This window comes from Fundulus heteroclitus, chromosome 12 (genome assembly GCF_011125445.2).
Source record: "Fundulus heteroclitus isolate FHET01 chromosome 12, MU-UCD_Fhet_4.1, whole genome shotgun sequence".
NCBI lineage: Eukaryota > Metazoa > Chordata > Actinopteri > Cyprinodontiformes > Fundulidae > Fundulus > Fundulus heteroclitus.
In genome coordinates, this window is record NC_046372.1 from 21788719 (window position 1) to 21809952 (window position 21234).

Below are 21234 nucleotides of genomic sequence, written 5' to 3' on the forward strand. Positions count from 1 at the left end.
GTGCGCCCGTTCCTTCCCTTTGGCGCTGTCGTGCGCCCGTTCCTTCCCTTTGGCGCTGTCGTGCGCCCGTTCCTCCCTCTGGCGCTGTCGCGCGCCTGTTCTCCCTCTGGCGTTAGCACGCCTACTTCTTCCCTCTGGCGTTAGTATGTCTGGCCTTGCCCGTTTTGCCTTGTGGCAATGTTCGCCTGACTTTCCTTGTGGCGATGTTTGCTTTTCAGCATCTGCTAGACGTTCTTGTTTTGCCTACCAGGGGTTGTTAGAGACCCCTTTTAGTCCGCTTTTGTTTTTCCTTTTGTTTCAGATCGCCCTGAGTGGGTAGTTTTTTTTTTTTTTTGTTTGATTTTGGCCCACCATCCGTACCACCCTCCACCCACCCTGCTTTGATCTGTTTTGTTTGACCCTAGCCCGCCATCCGTACCACCCTCCACCCACCCTAGGTTGGTTGTTGTTTAGTTTGTTAGGCCGTCCGGAGACCGGCCTTGAGGGGGGGGTAATGTCATGGTTTAGTTTTGATTCGGCTTTTGTTGCCATTGGTTTTCGGTTTTTCCACCTTGTTTTAGTTTTAGTTAGGGTTTAACTTTATTTATTGTTTTTAGTTTCTCCTTCCCCTCACTTCAGCCTTCCCTTCCACCCAGCCTTCACTTCACTCTCCTTGCAGTCAGTCACACCTGTTAGTAATTATTCAGTCAGATGCATGTCACCTGTTAGTCTTCCTATTTAAACCTCCCTCTGCCTCACTTTAGTGCTGGTCCGTCTTCAGTATCATCCACTCCATGCCAGTCCTCGTCCTTGCCTTGGAAGGTCTATTTCTGTTTTCGGATTTAAGGTTAGTTTTGCCACGTTGAAAGACTTTGTGCCTCACCGTTGCTCCTGGGAAGTTCTGCTCTGTGTTCTGGTGTCCCCAGTGATTTGCTAACCTGACTAGCCGCTCTGAGAAGGCTCTGCTCTGTGCCACCCCGCTCAGCGTTGTTGGACTCTCTCTCTCCTGGCCGTCAGCCCCTGCCTTCACCTGCACCCCTGAGCCGTTGTATTCCTGCACCTCCGGTTACATCTTCCATCAGTCATCTACCCTTCAATAAACCTCTCAAACTTTTGTCCTGTGTGTGTTCTGAGTTCATCAATAAACAAATCCTGACAAAATGTAGAAATAAATTATTTAAATAAACAAAACAAATGGAAGTTATGTAAGATGAATAAGACAAAAGATAAGGATAATACAACTAAGTGCTGAGGAAGAACATTGTGGCAGATATTTACATGTGCATTATTCTGGGTTTTTGTTGTGCATATGTATTGCAACGGGATAGGAGACATTTAAAAAAAAATAGAAATAAATAAATAAATGCGCAAAAAATAAGTATACTATTGAATGTACAATAATGCAGCAAATAAATAAAAGTAGGCAATAATTATATGACAAATGCAAATATCTTTTGCTTAGCTTTTTTATTTTTTCTCCTTTGTAATAATTATCCATTCATTTGTTATAATATTCAACTTTTATTTATTAGTTACAAAAGCAAATTAAATGTTTTTGTCTGCTTTATTCTTTGTATTTCATACCCATTTCTTCAACTCTATTCATTTCTTGCTTTCTTTTTACGTTTCTGTATGCATATCTGCTTCATTATAGGGGTCTTTCTGTGCCTATTGGTTGGTCTGACTTCTTTGCTCAATCTAGAAGCTACAGCTGTGGCTGCCACTAGTGGCACAATAGCTACCCAGGTTATTAGTGAGCTGAGGCATTTAGCAACTTTGTTTGAAAACAACAAAGTAATTCCTGACTTTATTAGCTGTTGTGCGGACGCTCTGATTGAACGTACGGTTCAGTTAGCAGCTCATACGGACACAGATATTATAAGTCGATAGTCACCAGGGCTGTAAAAACCCCATTAACCCAGACATTCACTCCTCCTGAAAGAGCGTAGAGCCACAGTGGACAGTCGTCTGTACTGTTGATGGCATTGCAGCAATCCCTCATACTGAGAAGACAGAGCAAAAACACAAAAAAGCATCAAAGCTCACACTGATCATGGAAATAGAGATGTTTTATTCTGTTAAAAAGTAAAAGAATAGTGCAGTCACCTCGTTGTTCAGTTAATGGGTTAGAATAGAAAATGAGAAAAATATTCTCCTGTGGTATCTCAGCCTACATGATTGTATGACCATACCATTTGCTTCATATGAGGATAATCATATATGTCTAAGCTTTATTCATATAAACATTAACTCCCAATATAGCACCTTTTCAAAAAGGAAAAGGGCTCTGTTTTCATTTCAAGATATGACACGAAAATACTATTTGTTCTGATGGTCCCACATCTCCAGAAGTTCTGTCTGCTGTAACCAAAGATCCACCTTCATGAATCCATCACTGAGAACAGCTGTCTGTGCAAAGCTCAGCCCAACAGATAACCTAATCTTTGACCCAGACATGGTTTTTAACTTAAAATGTTTGTTAAAAATAAATCAATAGCAAAAAAATCTTGGTGTAGGAAGGTTAATGTCCAGAGAGTAGCAGAAAACAGTCAGTGCTGCTAACAGCAGGACATAAAGGTCTGAATAGGCTGGAGGCAGGAATCAGGTCAGTAAAGCAGGTAAACCTTCACAAGAGTCTGGAAGGCAGATTTGGCAGTAGAGTAGCACAGTTAGCAGTAGATTGTGAATTTATGGGGATACTTTACTGTATCGGGTTGACTGTCTAACAGAGAATATTTCAGTTTCAAGCAGAATTGTTGTGATGCTTTCATTGTTTCCTGCTGAGAAAGATGTCTACAGGATGTTTGAATGTGTTACTGGAGAACTTTAGCAAAACTCAGAAAGAGCTGAACTCTAGAGATACGAGAATATAGGGTTCATGGAACTGTATACTTGGGGGTAAGGGTTGGCAGATAAAAATGTAAGGTTTATGAAGGACAAACAGAGACACAGATAATGAGTCTAAGCAGTGGCAGAGCTTGAGTGGACATAGAACAATATTCAGATTTTCATAGTAAGTGACACAATGAACTGGATTAGAAACAAGCAGATCTGGATATATAACAAGATATTGGACAATAGATAGTGAATGTGAAGATGCCAGAGACCAGGAGAGGAGATCACAGGGAACATCCATAAATGGAGTCAAGCAGGATATGCAGAAGGTTTGTATCACAGAATAATATAGAAAATAGAGAGAGATAAGATCCACTGATCCCTGAAAGGATTCTCCCAAACAGCTATTTGTACATTGAATAATAAGTTCTTAATACCTATGCTATTTTTTTTCATTAGGTTAAAACTGAAGATACTTTTTGGATATAAAAACATACTGTTGCCCCCATTAATGTGTTTGCTTTTTTGTCTTGACAGATGGACAGCCTTTAAAAAGAAGCAGAAGCTATGGATTTCTTCCACCAGACAGTGAGTTTATATTTTTAAATATACAATTACAAATGTACAACTAAAGACCACCCAAAGTACCTCATATTTCCTCTGAACTGTAAAAATAAAACAAAAAAGACTCACAAACATGTGACCGAAAGAACGAGATCCCGGATACAAGCGGCTGAAATGAGTTTTCTCCGTAGTGTGTCTGGGCTCTCCCTTAGAGATAGGGTGAGGAGCTCAGTCATCCGGGGAGGACTCAGAGTAGAGCCGCTGCTCCTCCACGTCGAGAGGAGCCAGTTGAGGTGGCTCGGGCATCTGGTCAGGATGCCTCCTGGACGCCTCCCTGGTGAGGTGTTCCGGGCACGTCCCACCGGGAGGAGGCCCAGGGGAAGACCCAGGACACGCTGGAGGGACTATGTCTCCCGGCTGGCCTGGGAACGCCTTGGGATTCCCCCAGAGGAGCTGGCCCAAGTGGCTGGGGAGAGGGACGTCTGGGCCTCCCTACTGAAGCTGCTACCCCCACGACCCGACCCCGGATAAGCGGAAGAAGATGGATGGATGGATGGATGTACCAGTCAGAACACAGAAACAGTTTGGAAAATATTTTTTACCAAGCAGGTGTTTTTGTGGGTGGAGAAAGAGTTCTAAGGTTGACAAAACAAACAATTAGCATCTATACTTAAACTTATGTGTTGGCTACTTTTTCCATAAAGATCATGAACTGATAATTTTACAAATTAGATTTTAAGTGTTTACCAGTTTGCAGCTGAGCTAATTTTCTTACTTCACTGAGTAAACTGTCTCGATACAGTTTTGAAAACTTGAACTTCAAAGTATGTTTTTCCAATTTATTGAGTGGTAAACAAACTTTTTGTTCTTACAATTTCAGTGTCTGAACTCAGGGTGGTTCTGCTGGGAAGCAGCTGGTCCCAGAGGAGATCAGTGGGAAACTTCATAATGGGAAAGGATGTTTTTAACACTGGACCTCAGTCCTGTGTCAGAGTCTGTGGAGAAGAGGAGAAAACCAGAATTGTTGTCATCAACACTCCTGACCTTCAGTTTCGATGTGCAGCCGAACAAACTGAGTTTATTAAAGACTGTGCGAGCGTCTCTGCTCCTGGACCTCATGTGTTCCTGTTGGTTCTGGAGCCTGAAAACTTCACTGAAGAAGAGAAAAACACGATGCACAGAGTCCTTGAAGCTTTTAACGATCGATCCTTTGATCATTCCTTTATACTGATGTTAAATTCTGAACCAAGACAGCAGGACAACATTTTTAAAGATTATACGAAAAAGGCTTTAATTAAGGAACTGATCATAAAATGCAGATACAGATACTTAAAGATGGAGGACATTGAGCTCCCAGAGCTGCTGACTCGTTTTGGTCAAATTGTGAAAGAGAACAATGGAGAACATGTGAGCTATGAAGAGTTTGAAGAAGCAGCCTCCAGCTTACCAGATTCTCCTCAGAGCCTTAAAGAAAAGGCTCCAACAGGTTCTCTAGTAGCTGCTGGTAAAGATGCTGGTAAGTCAAGAAACGACTGAAAATAATATTAATACAAACTTGACACAAATCTTTTTTAATTTACCCATTATAATAAACAATAATGTTCTGTTTTTAAAGGTCTCAGTGGTCAAATTTTCAGAACACATCTGTCCTATGGAGGTGGGTAAATGTATTCGTTAATAATGAAACTTGCAGACTGGCCTGTAGAGGTCGCTATTCTACTCTATACATTCACAGCTAAGGAGAATTTTCTAGTTCACACTTAACATGAATGTTTTTTAACTGAGCAGAAACCAAAGTCTTAATAATAAAACCAGACATGAATATGGGGTGACAGTGGCGCTCAATAATTTGTCCTGCAATAGGTGGGTTGCTGGTTCAATTCCTTGCCCCGGCCCATCTCAGTCATTATGCTGAGGGTGGTCAGAGTGTCTGGTGAACCAGATGTATGGCAGCTTCGCTTCTATCAGTCTACTTTCTCTCCACCACCAGAGTGTGAATGGATGAATGACTGACTAGTGGAAAGCACTTTGGGGTCGTTGGACTAGTTGAAGTGCTATACAAGCCATTTACCATGAATCGGAAAAACATACAATCTCAACCTGATTCAAAAGCCATTACAGAATCAGAAGTGTTTATGGTAAACAAAATAACTGAGAAAACATGAGGCAGTGTGATCGTTGCTTCACCATGACAGTGCTCACATTTTGATGCATGACAAACGTGCTGAAGCATCTGCTGTTTTGCTAAACAGAAGAAAAGGAAAGCTCTGAAACAGAGAGGTTTGACTTTAAAAGCTCAGACTCCAGACCCACAAGTCCTGGTGGGTCCACGGTCTGCTTCCAGAATGGATCTAACTATTCAATTCAATTACAAATTCAATTTTATTTTTATAGTGCCAATTCATGAAACATGTCATCTCAAGGCTCTTTACAAAGTCAAAATCTATCAGATTATACAGATTGGTCAAACATCTCCTATATAAGGGAACCAGTTGATTGCATCAAGTCTCTCCAAGCAGCATTCGCTCCTCCTGAAAGAGCGTAGAGCCACAGTGGACAGTCGTCTGCATTGTTGATGGCTTTGCAGCAATCCCTCATACTGAGCATGCATGAAGCGACAGTGGAGAGGAAAACTCCCCTTTAAAGGCATACTATGCAACATTTTTCAGTTAATTAATGTGTTCCATACCGTTTTGGATGATTAAATGAGTCATTTCAGGTTGAACAAAGGTTTTCTCGGCCGCACCCACAGGCTCAGAAGTCTCGTGCAAGACCGCGAGAGTCGGTCTTGCTTTACGGCGAGAACTCCATGTGTTTTTGCCCTGCCATTCACTATATGCACGCGCGAAAGCAACAAAGAACCGCGTGTTAATGTGAAATAAACATGCAAGCATATCGAGTTTTTTATTATTATTATTAGTATTATATATATATATATATATATATATATATATATATATATATATATATATATATATATATATATATTTTTTTTTTTTTTGAATGTTGGCGAGGCGGTAGCCTGAGTTTGGCGCCGCCTCGCCAAGATAGCGCTGCGGGAAACCCTGATGTTCATACTTTCACTGTGTTAGTCATTGTTTGTACTGCCGTTTTTTCGACTTTTCGTTGCGTTCGCCTGTCTGCTAAGCTCAAAAAGCCTGGCTTGACGGAGAAACCAGAACAGCTGAGCATCTTTATGACAGTGCACTTTTACTTTCGCCCTCTGGGGGGAGCCTCGCTGGAAAATCAACCCTGGTTGCATAGTATACCTTTAACAGGGAGGAGAACCTCCAGCAGAACCAGAACCAGGCTCAGTGTGAACGCTCATCTGCCTCGACCCACTGGGGCTTACAGAAGACAGAGCAGAGACACAGAAAGAGAGACAAAGAAGAACAGAAGCTTATGCACATTTTGAGCAAAACCAATTGGATCTAGGATAGTTTTAAAGGCTACACTAAGGTTATTACATTCTGTGTCAACATGAATGTTAAAAACACCCACTATAATAACTTTGTCAGTGTTTAACACCAAATCAGATAAGAAGTCTGACAGCTGATCCAAAAACTGAGTGTAAGGGCCTGGTGGACGATACAAAACAACAAACAGAAGAGGTTTTATTGCTTTGCAGTTTGGATGAGGAAAACTGAGGGTTAAATGTTCAAAAGAACTGTAGTTATTAATTGGCCTGGGACTAATTAATAAATAAGACTGAAAGATGGTTGCCACTCCTCCTCCTCTTCCCACAGATCTGGGAATCTGGAAATTTGAATAACTGGGGGGAGTTGACTCATTTACACTAACGTAGTCCTCTTGTAGCCAGGTTTCTGTGAGACAAAACAAATCAATTTGATTACCAGAAATCAAAGTCTTCGGAGGGAGAGACCTTATATTTAACAGACCACATTTAATTCTTTTATTCTTTGGTTCAAAGTGAGCAGTGTTGATATTTATTAGGTCTTTATGATTTGCTCCTTTTAGATCCGTTTTTAATTTGTTTAGTTTTGGCCGTGGGAAAGACACCGTCTCAATAGGATAATGGGTGGGTAACAGTACAGAAGCTGCAGAGAGGTGTGTTAAACTACGGCTCTGCTTCCTGGTCTGGACCCTGGGTTGTCAGCATTTAGGAGAACTAATAAATCCGGCCAGATTCCTAGAAAGAAGAGCTGCACCATCCAAAGTGGGATGAATGCCATCTCTCCGGATCAGACCAGGTTTTCCCCAGAAAGTTCGCCAGTTATCAATTTAGCCCACGTCGTTTTCAGGACAGGACACCACCTAGTTGTGTTAGGATTAACTACTGTTAATTCTTACACTACTGGACTTCCTCTCTTGTTTCATGAAGAGATTTGGCTTTGCGTCCAAAAAGCTTCCTTAGTTCTGATCCGAATGGACGTAACAGGCTTGTTAGTTGTTGACTGAACAATCCCACACAAAGGTCAAAATTTTAAACTGAAATTACTCACATTTTAATCCTGGACATTTGTGTAAATCCATTGTTTCCTACTGACAGTATTTCTAACCTTTTTCAAATGTTTGCTATATGGACTTTATCCCTTTACAGAATTTCATTATTTACATTAAATGCTGTGATTTTTTTTTTACTTTAGCTGAAAGATGACAAAAGGTTTAATCACATACTTTTATCTAATCTCTTACAGCATCTGGTTTCAGGATTGTGTTGTTGGGGAAAAGTGAAGATAAAAAGTCAAAACTTGGTAACTTGATAATTGAAGAGCAGGAATTTCATCACCAGAAGCGCAGCGTGGCCTCCTGTGGAGTGTGGAGAGGAAAACCAGTGATAGTAGTAAAAACTCCTGACATGTTCAGTCTTCATCAGGAAGAAATCCTTGGAGAAATGAATAACTGTGTGAGGCTCTGTTACCCTGGACCACATGTCCTGCTGCTGTTAGTGAAACCTTCAAAATTTACTGAAGATAACAGAAAAACAATGAACTTCATCCTGACTTTGTTTGGTCCAGATGCCTTCAAACATTCAGTGGTCATCTTAACACATAATGGAGAAAGTTCATCTGTCAATGAGCTCCTCAGGCTAGTTCAACACAGATGCTACAACATGAATAAAAATGATCGCAGTCTGTTGATGAAGGAGATTGAGACCATCATGGTGGAAAACAAAGGAACCTATCTGAGCTTCAGAGGAGAGACCAGCAGACCCCAACAGGAACAGATTAAACCACTAAACCTGGTTCTGTGTGGAAGGAGAGGAGCAGGGAAGACCTCAGCAGCCAAGGCCATCTTAGGTCAGACTGAGCTAAAATCCAACTCATCAGAGAGCGTTAAAAACCAGGGAGAGGTCAGCGGACGTTGGGTTTCTCTGGTGGATCTGTTGTAAGCGGCGACAGCGACATCCAGAAGCTCATTCAGAGCTGTGGAGGAAGATATGTTGTTGTCAACATTAAGGACCAGCAGCAGATTCCAGAACTGTTGGTGATGGTGGAAAAAAGTGTTTCTAAAAGGGAAAATCAGTCCAGTTACACAATGAAATCATTATCATGGGGCCTAATGGAGAAAATATCAAATCTACAAGCTAAACTGACGAAGATCACCACAAAGGCACCTCTAAAAGGTAAAATAATATTTTATTTTGAAATGTTTCTTTTCTATTTATAAATTACTGAGTTTTCAGTTTTAATCTGCTTCTTTTAGATCTTGTCAAATGTGTTATACTATTTTTCACATTCCTGGAAATAATAATATTGCTCTTTGAATTATATAGTAATGCCATAAACGTATTCATACCTCTGGTAGATTTAGCTTTCAAGTTATTTTCATGTAACAAATGTTTGATTCTAATTGGAAATGAGACCACATTATGACAATAAAATGGTGACAAAGGGGATCAAGATGTATGTTTTTTTAATTAGAAAAAATACCTTTAACAATAAATTATGCTTTTCTTAACACTGAAACTCTTTACTTATAAATGTTCTTGTAAAAGCTCAGATTTCTGCAGGTCTTCTCCGTTTTTTTGATGATTTATCTCTGGTGGTGCTAAGGCAATCTCATGTTGAATGTGTTGTTGTTCTTCACAGACAGTGAAGAGAAGAACCCAGAGTGTCTCAGGATTGTTCTGATCGGGAAAACTGGCAACGGGAAGAGCTCATCAGGAAACACCATCCTGGGAAGAAAGGAGTTTATTTCCAAGTTAGCTCAACAGTCGGTTACAAAAAGCTGCCAGAAAGCCCAAAGTAAGGTGGACGGCCGTCTTGTTGCTGTTGTCGACACTCCTGGTCTGTTTGATTCAACTTTGTCCCATGAAGAAGTCAATGAAGAGCTGGTGAAATGCATGAGTCTACTGGCTCCAGGTCCACATGTCTTCCTGCTGGTGTTAACGATCGGTAGATTCACACCAGAGGAAAAAGAAACATTAAGTCTCATCAAGAAAGTTTTTGGAAGAGATTCTGAGAAGTTCACCTTCATCCTTTTTACTGGAGGAGACAGGCTGGAACATGACAAAATGTCCCCTGAAGAGTTCATTGCATGTTGTGATGATTCCTGTAAGAAGCTGATTGCTGACTGTGGAGGAAGAGTCCATGTGTTTAATAACTATAATAAACAGGATCGCTCACAGGTCACTGAGCTGATCAGGAAGATCGACACCATGGTGAAGGAGAACGGAGGCAGTTTCTACACCAATGAGATGCTGCAACAGGCTGAAGCTGCCATTCAGAAAGAAATGAAAAGAATCCTGAGGGAGAAGGAACAAGAGATGGAAAAAATGAAGGAGGAGCTGGAAAGAAAACACAAGGAAGAAAAAGAAGAAATGGAAAAAAGAATAGAGGACCAGATAGCAGAAATTGAAAAAGAGAGAAAACACAAAGCTGAACAACTTAAAGAAATCGAGGAAAAGATTAATAAGGAACGAGAGCAAATAAAGAAAGAACAGGAAGAAAGAAAAGAGGAAGAAAAACACAAACAACAGGAGTGGGAAAAAGCACAAAAAGCTTTGGAGGAAAAATTACAGTCAGAGTCAAAAGAAAAGAAGAAAATCAACGAAAAACTGGAGCAGACCAGAAGAGAGATAGAAGAAAAAGGAAAGGAATGGGAGAAGGAAAGAAATGAGTGGTGGGAAAAACGAAAACAAGAGGATAAAAACAGACAGGAAGAGGAGAAACTAAAACTGAAAAGGCTTGAAGAGGAATTTCTGAAGAAAAACAGAGAAGATCAAAGAAGGAGAGAACAAGAGAAGGAGAAAGAAGAGAGAGAAAGGCAAGTTAGAGAAATGGAAGAAAGAATCAACAAGGAAAGAGAGCAGAGAATGAAAGAGAAGGAAATAAGAGAACAAGAGAACCAGAAAAGAAAAGAGGAGGAAGAACGGCATAGACTAGAGTGGGAAAAAGAACGAGAAGCTTTGGAGAGAAAAATTCTATCAGAATCAAAAGAAAAGGAGGACATTGACAAAAAACTGGAGAAAACGAGAAAAGAGAAGGAAGTTTAGGAGAAGCAAAGGGAAGAGTGGTGGGAAAAACGAAAGCAAGAGGAGGAAGAAAAAAAGAGAGAACTGAAAAGGGTTGAGGAGAGATTTAAGAAAGAAAAGAAAAAATATGAAAACAAAATGAAAATAGAGGATCAGAAGAGAAAGGAACAGGCAGAGAAAGAGAGAAAACAGTTAGAAGAGCAATTTAAAGAAACTGAGAACAGAATCAAGAAGGAGAGACTGGAAGAACAGAAACAAAGAGAGGAAGAGGAGAAGAAAAGAAAACAGGAGGATGAACAACAGAAAAAAGACTGGGAGGAAAAACAAAAAGTTTTAAAGGAAAAGTTACGGGCAGAATATGAAGAAAAGGAGAACATCACTAAAAAACTGGAGCAGACTAGTAAAGAGATGAAAGAAAAACAAAAAGAATGGGAGAAGGAAAAAAAGGAATTGGAAAAACTACATAAAGAAGATGAAGAGAAACGGAAAGAGGAAGAACTTAAACTGAAAAAGCTTCAGCAGGAGTTTGAAGCAATACAAGAAGAATATGAAAAAAAGATTAAAGAAGACAATCAAAACAAAATCAAACTGCAGAAGGAAAATGAAGATTTAGTGAAAAAACACAAACTCAGCATAAAGGAAATGAAAAGGAAATATGAAGAGGATGCCAGGCAAAAAGCTGAAGAATTCAATGAGTTTAAAGAACAAAACAGAATTCTGATGGAAAAGCATAAACAAGAACTGGAAGCTCTAAATATAGACAAAGAAAAGAAAGAGGAACATGTCAAAGATTTAGAGGAGCTAAAAGAGAAACAAGAGGAAGAACTGAAACGCTTAAAAGACAAATTTGTTGTAAAGTATTGCACCACATCCTGATTATGTTTAATGCTAAGTTTTATTCTCTCAACTTGATGATCCTTAACATGTTTCACTTCTATTCAGACTGAAGTGGAAACTAGACATTTAATCAGTGCTTTCTAGTATGGCTGAGTATTTGCTTTAATTGTCTGAAGAGATTCACTGTCAGCAGTACTAGTTTTTATAATTCAGTCCATCTGGAGCTGACCTTAATAAGGAGGGATATCACAAAATTCATTTTTTTTTTTTTGTTTTGAGCTGGTATTACAATCATATCAATGATAATGAGATTAGATTCAGATGTTACAATAAAGGGGTCTAGAGAGACATTTTACGTTTCACAAAATAATATTTTACCTTAATTTTTAGTCTATTTCTTGTATGCTGGGTTTTGTTTTGTGTAAAAATCCTTGCCAGAAGTTTATGAGATAAACCACCTTTCTATATTTTTGTCTCAAAATTAAAGTTCTTTCAATAAAGACTTTAATCAGCATGTTGTATCTTTTCCTCTAGCTAATGGACTTTGTTGTCAACCGTTCATGTCAGTCAGTAAAAAAGATGAGGGGGGGGGGGGGCTACTTCCCCCAGTTATTTGGCTGGAAGTGGGATAGGTCCTGAACAGGTCGCCAGTCTATCACAGCACAACCCAGAGAGCAACATGCCGGACACCGAGGACCACCAACACACCAGCGGGTCAAGGCGCCAGCTAATGGAGGGAACAGGACGGGGGGTTGGGCTCCACTTAGTGGAGACCTCAAATGTTCCTGGAGAGGGGGCACTCAAGACCCAACCTGACAAAAGGACAAACATAAAACCATGTACCCAGTAACATTCACACATTCCCAACCTTGTTCTCCCGCATGCACACACTCTTACCCACACACATCCTATACTACCAGGTCCAGACACCGGCACCCCAGAGGGGTATCCAGCCTCCAAAACCGGGAGGTAAACCCAATAATCAGGATGAGGGCCCCAACTCGACATATTCCGTCCATACTCCAGTCCTAACCCCCCACTTCAAACCCAGCCCAGATCACCCATGTGCGCCGCCACCCTGAGATGGGGCCAACATGAACCGAATGGGTCAGCCAACCAGGGTCCCCACCCCCCCCCCCCCCCAACAAAAAAAAAACCCTATGGCGCTGCCTCACCCACAACCTGCCCTTCATACTTCAGCCCTACCCCCATATCCCGGTGGAGAGCAGAAGTAACATCCCCAGCCCAGACCCCAGCTAGGTGGCCCGCCCCTCCTCCAGGCCCATATAACTTTGGATGGCAAGCGGAGAACAGGGGTGTGAGAAAGACCCCGAGTCTGCCTCCACCTGCTCACATGTTGGATAGTTGCATGTTGTCAGCTCATCTGAAATAAACGTTTATGTCATGCTAAACGGTTTATCCTCCTCTAATGCTCCTCTTTCATGTGGGACAAGGTTCCAGTTAAGGTTCCTTTGCTTATTTCCTTACAAATGTTGCTCCTGTGTTCTACCATAAACCAACACAATCTCTAATTTCATTACTATGCAGATGATTTAGAGATTAATTTACTATTACCACCAATATGTAGTGATCCACAACATGGACTCTTTGACTGCATGAAACACTGGCTTATCCAGAATATTTTCTTTTTTAATTAACAAAAATCAGAATATATTTTATTTGCCAACCAAGCAGTTATGGACTTTGGAGATCTGATTGCTAATTTCAGCAACTGTTATAAAAACCGAGGGGTCTTTTCCAATAAGGATTTAAAAGTTCACAATCTTGTTTCCTCTGTAGTTCAGTCTTTTTGGAACCACTGTGACACGGCGAATGCTCTTGATGTATTTATCAGTCCCAGCATCGACTTTTGCAGTGTCCTCGATGAATGTGTCCCCTAGTCGCCTCCAACTTGTTCCCAAAGCAGCAGCTCTTCTTTTAACTCACTCTCAGACAGGAACAAATTATACCAGTTTTATTTTCTCTTCACAAGCTTCCGATCTTTTTTAAGATAGATTTAAAACTTATATTATTAGGTTTAAAGCTCTTACTGGGCTTGACCACCAGGTTTTTTATGCCTTAAACTTCAGGTCCTATCTACCTTGTTTAAACTGTTATGTAAATTTTGTTGTTTTAAATAAATTTTGTTGAGCACTTCGTTCAGCATTACTGTGGATGTGAAAATGGCTTTAAATATATGATTGACTGAGAGAAAATGCTGTCCAAGTCAATTGGACAGCATGCGACTTTGAGGATTCCTTCCAGCGGATTTCCACTAACAGCAACATTCTTCTTTTCACACAGAGTTGCAGTGGAACTCAGACGTTAATGCATAAATGAAAATAGATTATATCTGTGGGAGGAAGACAGGTTCTGCACCTGTCTGACATCTAGCTTTGCTTAATATGCAGTAATGTTTGTATGCACAGAATTTCAAGTTTACTATTAGTTATTCCGTCTAAATTGAACTATTTCCATTTGTCACCATTATTCTATGTCTGAGTATGTTTCTCCTTGATATTATTATAGCCTATTGTTATCTTTGGAAGTTGTACCTGAAATATTATGTTAAAGTTCACCCAGACCTGACTGCAGATATAACATAAATTGGACCCTTTTGAAAAATAATTAACTGTTTTATCAACCAAACCTGGACTTACTGGAAGAACTCCTAAAACACTCTTTATCTAATCTGAGCTTGAAACAAATGGTTTGTTATAAAATCATGTAAGATAAGAACCTTGAAACAATGCCAAGAGAACATGCAGAAGCCTGTTCCCTCTAAAATTATGAGACACATGTTATCATACAGAGAAAACATCATCACTGAGACCAAGGAACCCAGCAGTTGGGTCAGGGAGAAAGTTCTGATCAAGTTTAAGCAGGGCCGGTTCTATAACAACATCCAGAGCTCTGATCATCATCTGAACCTGGAGAGATGATGGACCACCTGCAGACCTACCAGGACATGGACGTCCACCTAGACTGACAGGCTGGACCAGGAGAGCATTGATCAGAGAAGCAGGAGGACCATGGTGGTTCTGGAGGAGCTGCAGAGATCCACAGCTCAGGTGGATCTCTGTGTAAACAGAACAACTAATCAGGAAGCAGCTCCAGGTTTTCAAACTGCAAAGCCATCAACAATGCAGACGACTGTCCACTGTGGCTCTACGCTCTTTCAGGAGGAGTGAATGCTGCTTGGAGAGACTTGATGCAATCAACTGGGTTTCCTTAGAGAGGAAACTTTCTCACCAACCTGGAGGATCTGATGGAATCTGACTTTAGAAAGAACCTTGAGACGACGTGTTATGAATTGGCGCAATATAAATAAAAGTGAACTGAAGTGAAACGTGATCAACAGAAAACTTGTTTGTCTGTATGCAGGTAACTCAAATTTTGCTCCTAAACATTTTATGCTCAATACAGGACTGTCTCAGAAAATTAGAATATTGTGATAAAGTTCTTTATTTTCTGTAATGCAATTAAAAAACATGAAATGTCATACATTCTGGATTCATTACAAATCAACTGAAATATCGCAAGCCTTTTATTGTTTTAATATCGCTGATTATGGCGTACAGCTGAAGAAAACTCAAAAATCCTATCTCAAAATATTAGAATATTTCCTCAGACTGTCACGATTTGGGTTTTGTCTTGGTTCAGGTTATCCGTTTTATTAGTTTAGTTTCTGCTTTTGGGTTCTTTCTTGTTTTGGCTTTGGTTTAAACGTCTTGTTCTGTTTAGATTACCTGTTATTTACCTGTCACTTTATTCAGCTCGGTTTGTTCTTCCCTCAGCAATCAGTCTGCTCCCTTGCCTTGATTAGTTCCACCTGCTCACTTATAATTAGTCTTCACTCCTGTTCACCTGCTCACTCCCCTATATAGTCCTGCCACAAACCTCTGCAATCTGCCAGATCATTAACGAGCCCACGGTGAGTTTTGTTCCAGCGGTCCTTTCATGATTGACCTGTTGATGCTAACCTGAGAGCCTTTTTGATTCTGAGCCAGCCTGTCCCCTGATCTGTTTTGTCCTGCCCTGTCTGACTGACTGCCTGTTTTGCCAACCCGAATCTGCCTAAGGAATATCCGAGCTTGCTTTATCCCTGTCGGTACTTCTGCCTGATTTTGGACTGCCCTTTTGTGTACCGGATTTTGGACTGCCCTGTTGATCGTTGAGCCTGCCTGTCCCTGTTTTATTATTAAAATCCTGTTTTTGCTTATACCTCGCTTGTTTGGTTGAATTCTGGGTTTGCCTGATTCACATTCGTAACACAGACCAAGTAAAAAAAAAAAATTATAACAGCAAAACAAAATCAAACATTTGAAAATGTCCATTAATGCACTCAGTACTTGGTTGGGAATCCTTTTGCACAGATTACTGCATCAATGCGGCGTGGCATGGAGGCAATCAGCCTGTGGCATTGCTGAGGTGTTATGGATGCCCAGGATGCTTCAGTAGCGGCCTTTAGCTCATTTGCATTGTTGGCTCTGGTGTCTTTCAGCTTCTTCTTCACAATACCCCACAAATTCTCTATGGGGTTCAGGTCAGGGGAATTGGCAGGCCAATCAAGGACAGTAATGCCATGGTCAGTACACCAGTTACTGTGAGAATCTGATGTCGTCTCTTAACCACTACCATACTTGTGATTTAGTTTACTGAACCAAGCTCAGTGTTTTTCAAGGCTCAGGAAACCCTGCAGTGTTTCGAGTTAATTAGACGATTCAAGTGATTAGTTGAATAGCCTACTAGTATACCTTTTCACGATATTCTAATATTTTGAGATAGGATATTTGGGTTTCTTAAGCTGTAAGCCATAATTAGCGATATTAAAACAATAAAAGGCTTGCGATATTTCAGTTGATTTGTAATGAATCCAGAATGTATGACATTTCATGTTTTTTTTAATTGCATTACAGAAAATAAAGAACTTTATCACAATATTCTAATTTTCTGAGACAGTCCGGTAGTTAATTTTCGAGGTAATGCTTGAAGCTAATTCTGTTAGGTTGTTTCTTGTTGAGTCTCATTCAACGATCCTCAGTTAACAGGACATTCGCACCAAAAATGTAATAGGTAATGGCACAAAAGCACAATACAGAAGAAATAGAGAGCTGTTTTATTTGGTTGGGAGGGTTTAACAGTAATAAGAGTTTAACAGTTGAATGCCTTTAATGAAGGAGTGGGGGGCAGATACTATTAGCTTAATTCTGCAGATAAATTAATTTGTGTTGTCTTGACTCAGGTGTTCAGAAGCACTTGCGGTGGACGATGTTCGGGCCAGACTCCTCATACTCCTCCTTAGTGATCCACATGTGCTGGAAGGTGGAGAGGGAGGCCAGGATGGAGCCGCCGATCCAGACGGAGTACTTCCTCTCTGGGGGAGCAATAATCTGGAGAACAGGTGACGCATGATCTTAAAGACTTTTTTCACAAAAATGTGGATTAAAGTATAAAAAAGATAATTTAACACAACCTGAGCAGAGCTTTGACTTTATGTGTGATATTTGTACATTATGTTCCAGATCAAATAAAATGAAATAAGAACAAGTTATCACTTATAAAAAGGAAACATGCTGTGACATAAGATAATGTTGCTTTGCTGATCTGCATTAAGCAAATTGATAAATAAGGTGTATACCCTGATCGCCACAGACTTTGGGGCCAGCATATTCATCTCCTTCTTCATGCGGTCTGCGATGCCGGGGAACATGGTGGTTCCTCCAGACAGCACGATGTTTGCATACAGGTCCCTACGGATGTCTATGTCACACTTCAGGATGCTGGTGTGGGTGGTCTCATGAATCCCTGCTGTCTCCATCCCTGAAACACAAGAGTTTGTTTCAGGCAAACACCGGCACAGGTCCAGGCTGAGGCCAGTGGACAGATAAATGTTGCTACAGTCTTCAGGACAATATAAAGACTTTTGAAAACTAGGGTTTGATCAGTTTCTTTCAGATACTTTTGAAGAGATCATCACAAACCGATGTGTGCGGGCTGGAAGAGGGCCTCAGGACAGCGGAACCTCTCGTTACCAATGGTGATGAGTTGTCCATCAGGAAGCTCATACGTATTGTCCTGAACAGAAGACAACGTGCTCGTATGCAGCTCCTGCTCAAAGTCCAAAGCCACGTAGCAGAGCTTCTCCTTCATGTCCCGAGAAATTTCCCGCTCGGCGGGAGTTCAGAGGCAAAGCGTCCCACAGTGAACACATGAAGTTCAGGAAATCAAATCAGTCTTTACAGAAGGTCCACGACAGTTTGTCAGAGATGAAGCTCAACCTCACCTGTTGTGTTTAAATTGTGACCTCTTTCTGTGAGGAGCTTGATCAGGTAGTCTGTCAAATCTCTACCAGCCAGATCCATCCGGAAGATTCCATGAGGAAGAGAGAAGCCCTCACAGATAGGAACCGCATGAGAGACGCCATCTCCAGAGTCCAGCACAATACCTGCAAGGAAAAAAAACAACTGAGTCCAGTTAATGGACGCTGGGGAACCTTCCTGACTCCAGATTCAGACAATCAGACTCTGACGGCACCAAAATAAAGCGTGTTAATTTTTATCGCTGGCCCTGACTGACCTGTGGTCCGACCAGAAGCGTAAAGAGACAGGACCGCCTGAATGGCCACGTACATGGCAGGAGTGTTGAACGTCTCAAACATGATCTGGAACAAGAAGACTTTGTGTTACTTAAAATGGACCCAGCCTATAAAACACTCACAGTTCCTTCCCTTTTCTCTTTCACAGATGTCAGAAACTCCTTAGTTTACATTTCCTTAAAGTTAAGTTGTAACTCCAGGGAGTAGAGAGTCAACTTTATATTCATATTCATTACATTACCAAATAATTATCATTTATATTTACAGTTAATCTTTATGAAGTATCAAAATGTATTTAATTATGTCAAACATTTCAGAAATTGGTAACAGAATAAATCTGTTGTCATCTTGTAAAATGCTTATAATATACATCAGATTGAAATAAACATTTATTTTTTCATGCTTTTCCAAAAAAGTCAGGCATCTTTTACAGATACCACCCATTGATCTCAGAATATCAATCATCAGCTTCAGAGATTGGTTAACGGTTTAAATCTAATGCATTTCCTTCCTTGTATGAAATAGCGGTTGGATTTACAACTCTGCTGATTTGCATCTTTAGTGTCTCCAATATTCTGCAACTTTGCTCTAATGTAGCCTTGAATTTGAAATAACAGGTGAAGTTAAAATCTCTACAAACCCAATGACAGGATGTGCTTTGGTTTCATTAAATCACACAGAAACAGTGGCTCACATTTACAAAAGGTAAGTTTGGAACTAAAAAACTACAAGAATATATAAAAAAAAACATCAGCATCATGATCTGGGGTATGAGGTGATTTTCCCATGTCTCTGTGACAGACTGGTGATCTGTTCAGGGTTCATCCAATAACTGCTGGAGACAGACACCAGACAGATTTGAAAGACAACCTTCAATCAAACCTTCATTCAAATAAAAATGCCTTAATATGAGAGAAATCAAAGGTTTACAACAACCACAGAGTCCAACTCTAAATCTGACAGAAAACATGTGGGGTGACCGCAGTTTAGCTGCAGACAGGAATCGTCCTCACAATCTGAAAGATGCTGAGAACGTCTGCGAGGCAAACATTACCAAATCAAGATGTGGGAGCCTAACCACTCGCTAAGAAGATCCACTGTTGAAGTAAATTTTAAATGGGGTTCATACTAGCTGTGAGGAACGTGTGACCTGTCCAGGGTGGACCCCACCTCCCCCCTAGTGACTAGAGATATAGGCACCAACCCCCATTGACCCTGTATGGATAAGCGTAAGGTATAGATGATGGATAGATGGACTATCTTTGTAAGAAAAAGTGGCTTACAGCTTGTGCTCTAAAATATTATTGGTGAATTTTATGAATCATATGGATCACATGCAAAAGCATTATCTGTGCTTATTACTGCATCCTTTGTTCAGATCAGATAAAACATTTCCCACAGTTCAGAGGAAACTTCTGATCTGTTTCAGTAGAAACTTTTCATAAGTTTGAATATTAAACTAAACTTTGCTGTGTTGTTTCATAACTAGGATCAATTTGAATGAATGTGACTTTTAATCCATCTGCATTGTAGGCTAGGTATTCATGTGTTGGTTTAAATGAAACACATAAACTGGATATTCTGGGTTCACCAGTCTTCTGGACCAGCGTTCAGTGGGTCAGAGCTCACCCGGGTCATCTGCTCCCTGTTGGCTTTGGGGTTGAGTGGCGCCTCTGTCAGCAGGACTGGGTGTTCCTCAGGAGCAACACGGAGCTCGTTGTAGAAGGTGTGATGCCAGATCTGCACAAGATTGACCAAAACTTAGATTGAATAAAAGAAATGTTCTACTCAGCTGTTCTACTCAGCCTTATGAAATTAATCTGCTCAAGCATTATGTTTGGTCAAATTGACACAAACTGAGCTAAACTACAAGTTTTCCCAGCACAGCCTCACCATCTCCATGTCATCCCAGTTGTTGACAACCCCGTGCTCAATGGGGTACTTCAGAGTCAGGATGCCTCTCTTTGTCTGGGCCTCGTCTCCCACGTAGCTGTCTTTCTGTCCCATACCAACCATCACACCCTACACACAACACACACCTTGAGTTTGTGATCGGCAAGCCTTCAGTCCTGGGAGGAACGTTTTGTTCACCCTGATGTTCTGACCTTGTGTCTGGGTCGGCCAATGATGGATGGGAAGACAGCCCGAGGAGCATCGTCCCCAGCAAATCCAGCCTTGCACATGCCAGAACCATTGTCAATGACGATTCCAGCAAATTCGTCATCCATTTCTGAAAGGAAACATTCTCATATGTTCATAAGTTTATCCTCCAGAAAACCTGAAATTCCTCCTGAAATTTAATAATTAAACTAACCTCTGATTATAAAATCTGAATAAATACAACTCAACAAATTTTGCCACCTTAACGTGGTGCAGGGTTTGTGTACCCTAGTGACCAAGAGGGCAAGGTTGTCTGGAGCTTCAGCTCCTTGTTGGGTCTCCTGTGGCAAATGGGCCTCGGATGAGGGGTCAGACTAACCGCAATTGCTCGCCAGCGAGTACCTGGTGACTGAACCATGACTTCTGGGGCTCGGCCAGGCACAGCCCAAAGAAGCTACAGGAGGGCCCCTCTATATGGGCCCTCCACCTGCAGAAGGAAACATCCACATTGGGTGCAATGTAAGTTGGTTGTCAGGTGGGGGAAAAGGAGCTAGGTGTGTAAATCCTGGGTGGCATAAAAGTGGAATATCACCTCATTGATGGTTATGGAACCAGATTTGCTGTGTGAGGTTGTACCTGTTAGAAATAACAGCAGTTCAGATCACCTGGCCTTCCTTGGGTCTCTGCATGGTGTTCTGGAAGAGGTACCATCTGGGGATTCAGTGGAGCTGCTGGGGGACTTCAAAGCCCATGTGGGGAAGGACAGTGTTACCTTAAGGGGTGTGATCAGGAACAACGGCCCACCTGAATCAACCCGGGCAGTGTTTTGTTGTTGGACTTTTCTCCAAGGCACGGAATGTCCACAACAAGCACCATGTTCGAG

The 21234-nt window shown here is 41.0% G+C and overlaps 3 protein-coding genes across 3 annotated transcripts; 2 read left to right on the plus strand and 1 right to left on the minus strand.

The window, feature by feature from the left end:
- The first annotated feature begins 4190 nt into the window (after window positions 1-4190).
- On the plus strand, window positions 4191-8731 carry LOC118564758 (GTPase IMAP family member 8-like). The gene is made up of 3 exons (XM_036143667.1): window positions 4191-4894; window positions 4994-5035; window positions 8037-8731. Exons 1-3 carry the CDS (start codon window positions 4327-4329, stop codon window positions 8729-8731), a joined length of 1305 nt encoding a protein of 434 aa, XP_035999560.1. The 5' UTR covers window positions 4191-4326.
- A 170-nt stretch (window positions 8732-8901) lies between these two features.
- LOC118564760 (GTPase IMAP family member 7-like) lies at window positions 8902-12004 on the plus strand. Its single transcript, XM_036143671.1, has 2 exons — window positions 8902-8965; window positions 9432-12004. The coding sequence occupies exons 1-2, from the start codon at window positions 8902-8904 to the stop codon at window positions 10835-10837; spliced, it is 1470 nt and encodes a 489-aa protein (XP_035999564.1). The 3' UTR covers window positions 10838-12004.
- Window positions 12005-16902: 4898 nt separating this feature from the next.
- LOC105921432 (actin-1-like) lies at window positions 16903-20482 on the minus strand. The gene is made up of 8 exons (XM_036144798.1): window positions 20357-20482; window positions 20145-20273; window positions 19881-19991; window positions 18233-18317; window positions 17935-18101; window positions 17638-17824; window positions 17295-17476; window positions 16903-17046 (listed from the first exon to the last, which is right to left on the minus strand). The coding sequence occupies exons 1-8, from the start codon at window positions 20477-20479 to the stop codon at window positions 16903-16905; spliced, it is 1128 nt and encodes a 375-aa protein (XP_036000691.1). The 5' UTR covers window positions 20480-20482.
- Between the last annotated feature and the right edge of the window lie 752 nt (window positions 20483-21234).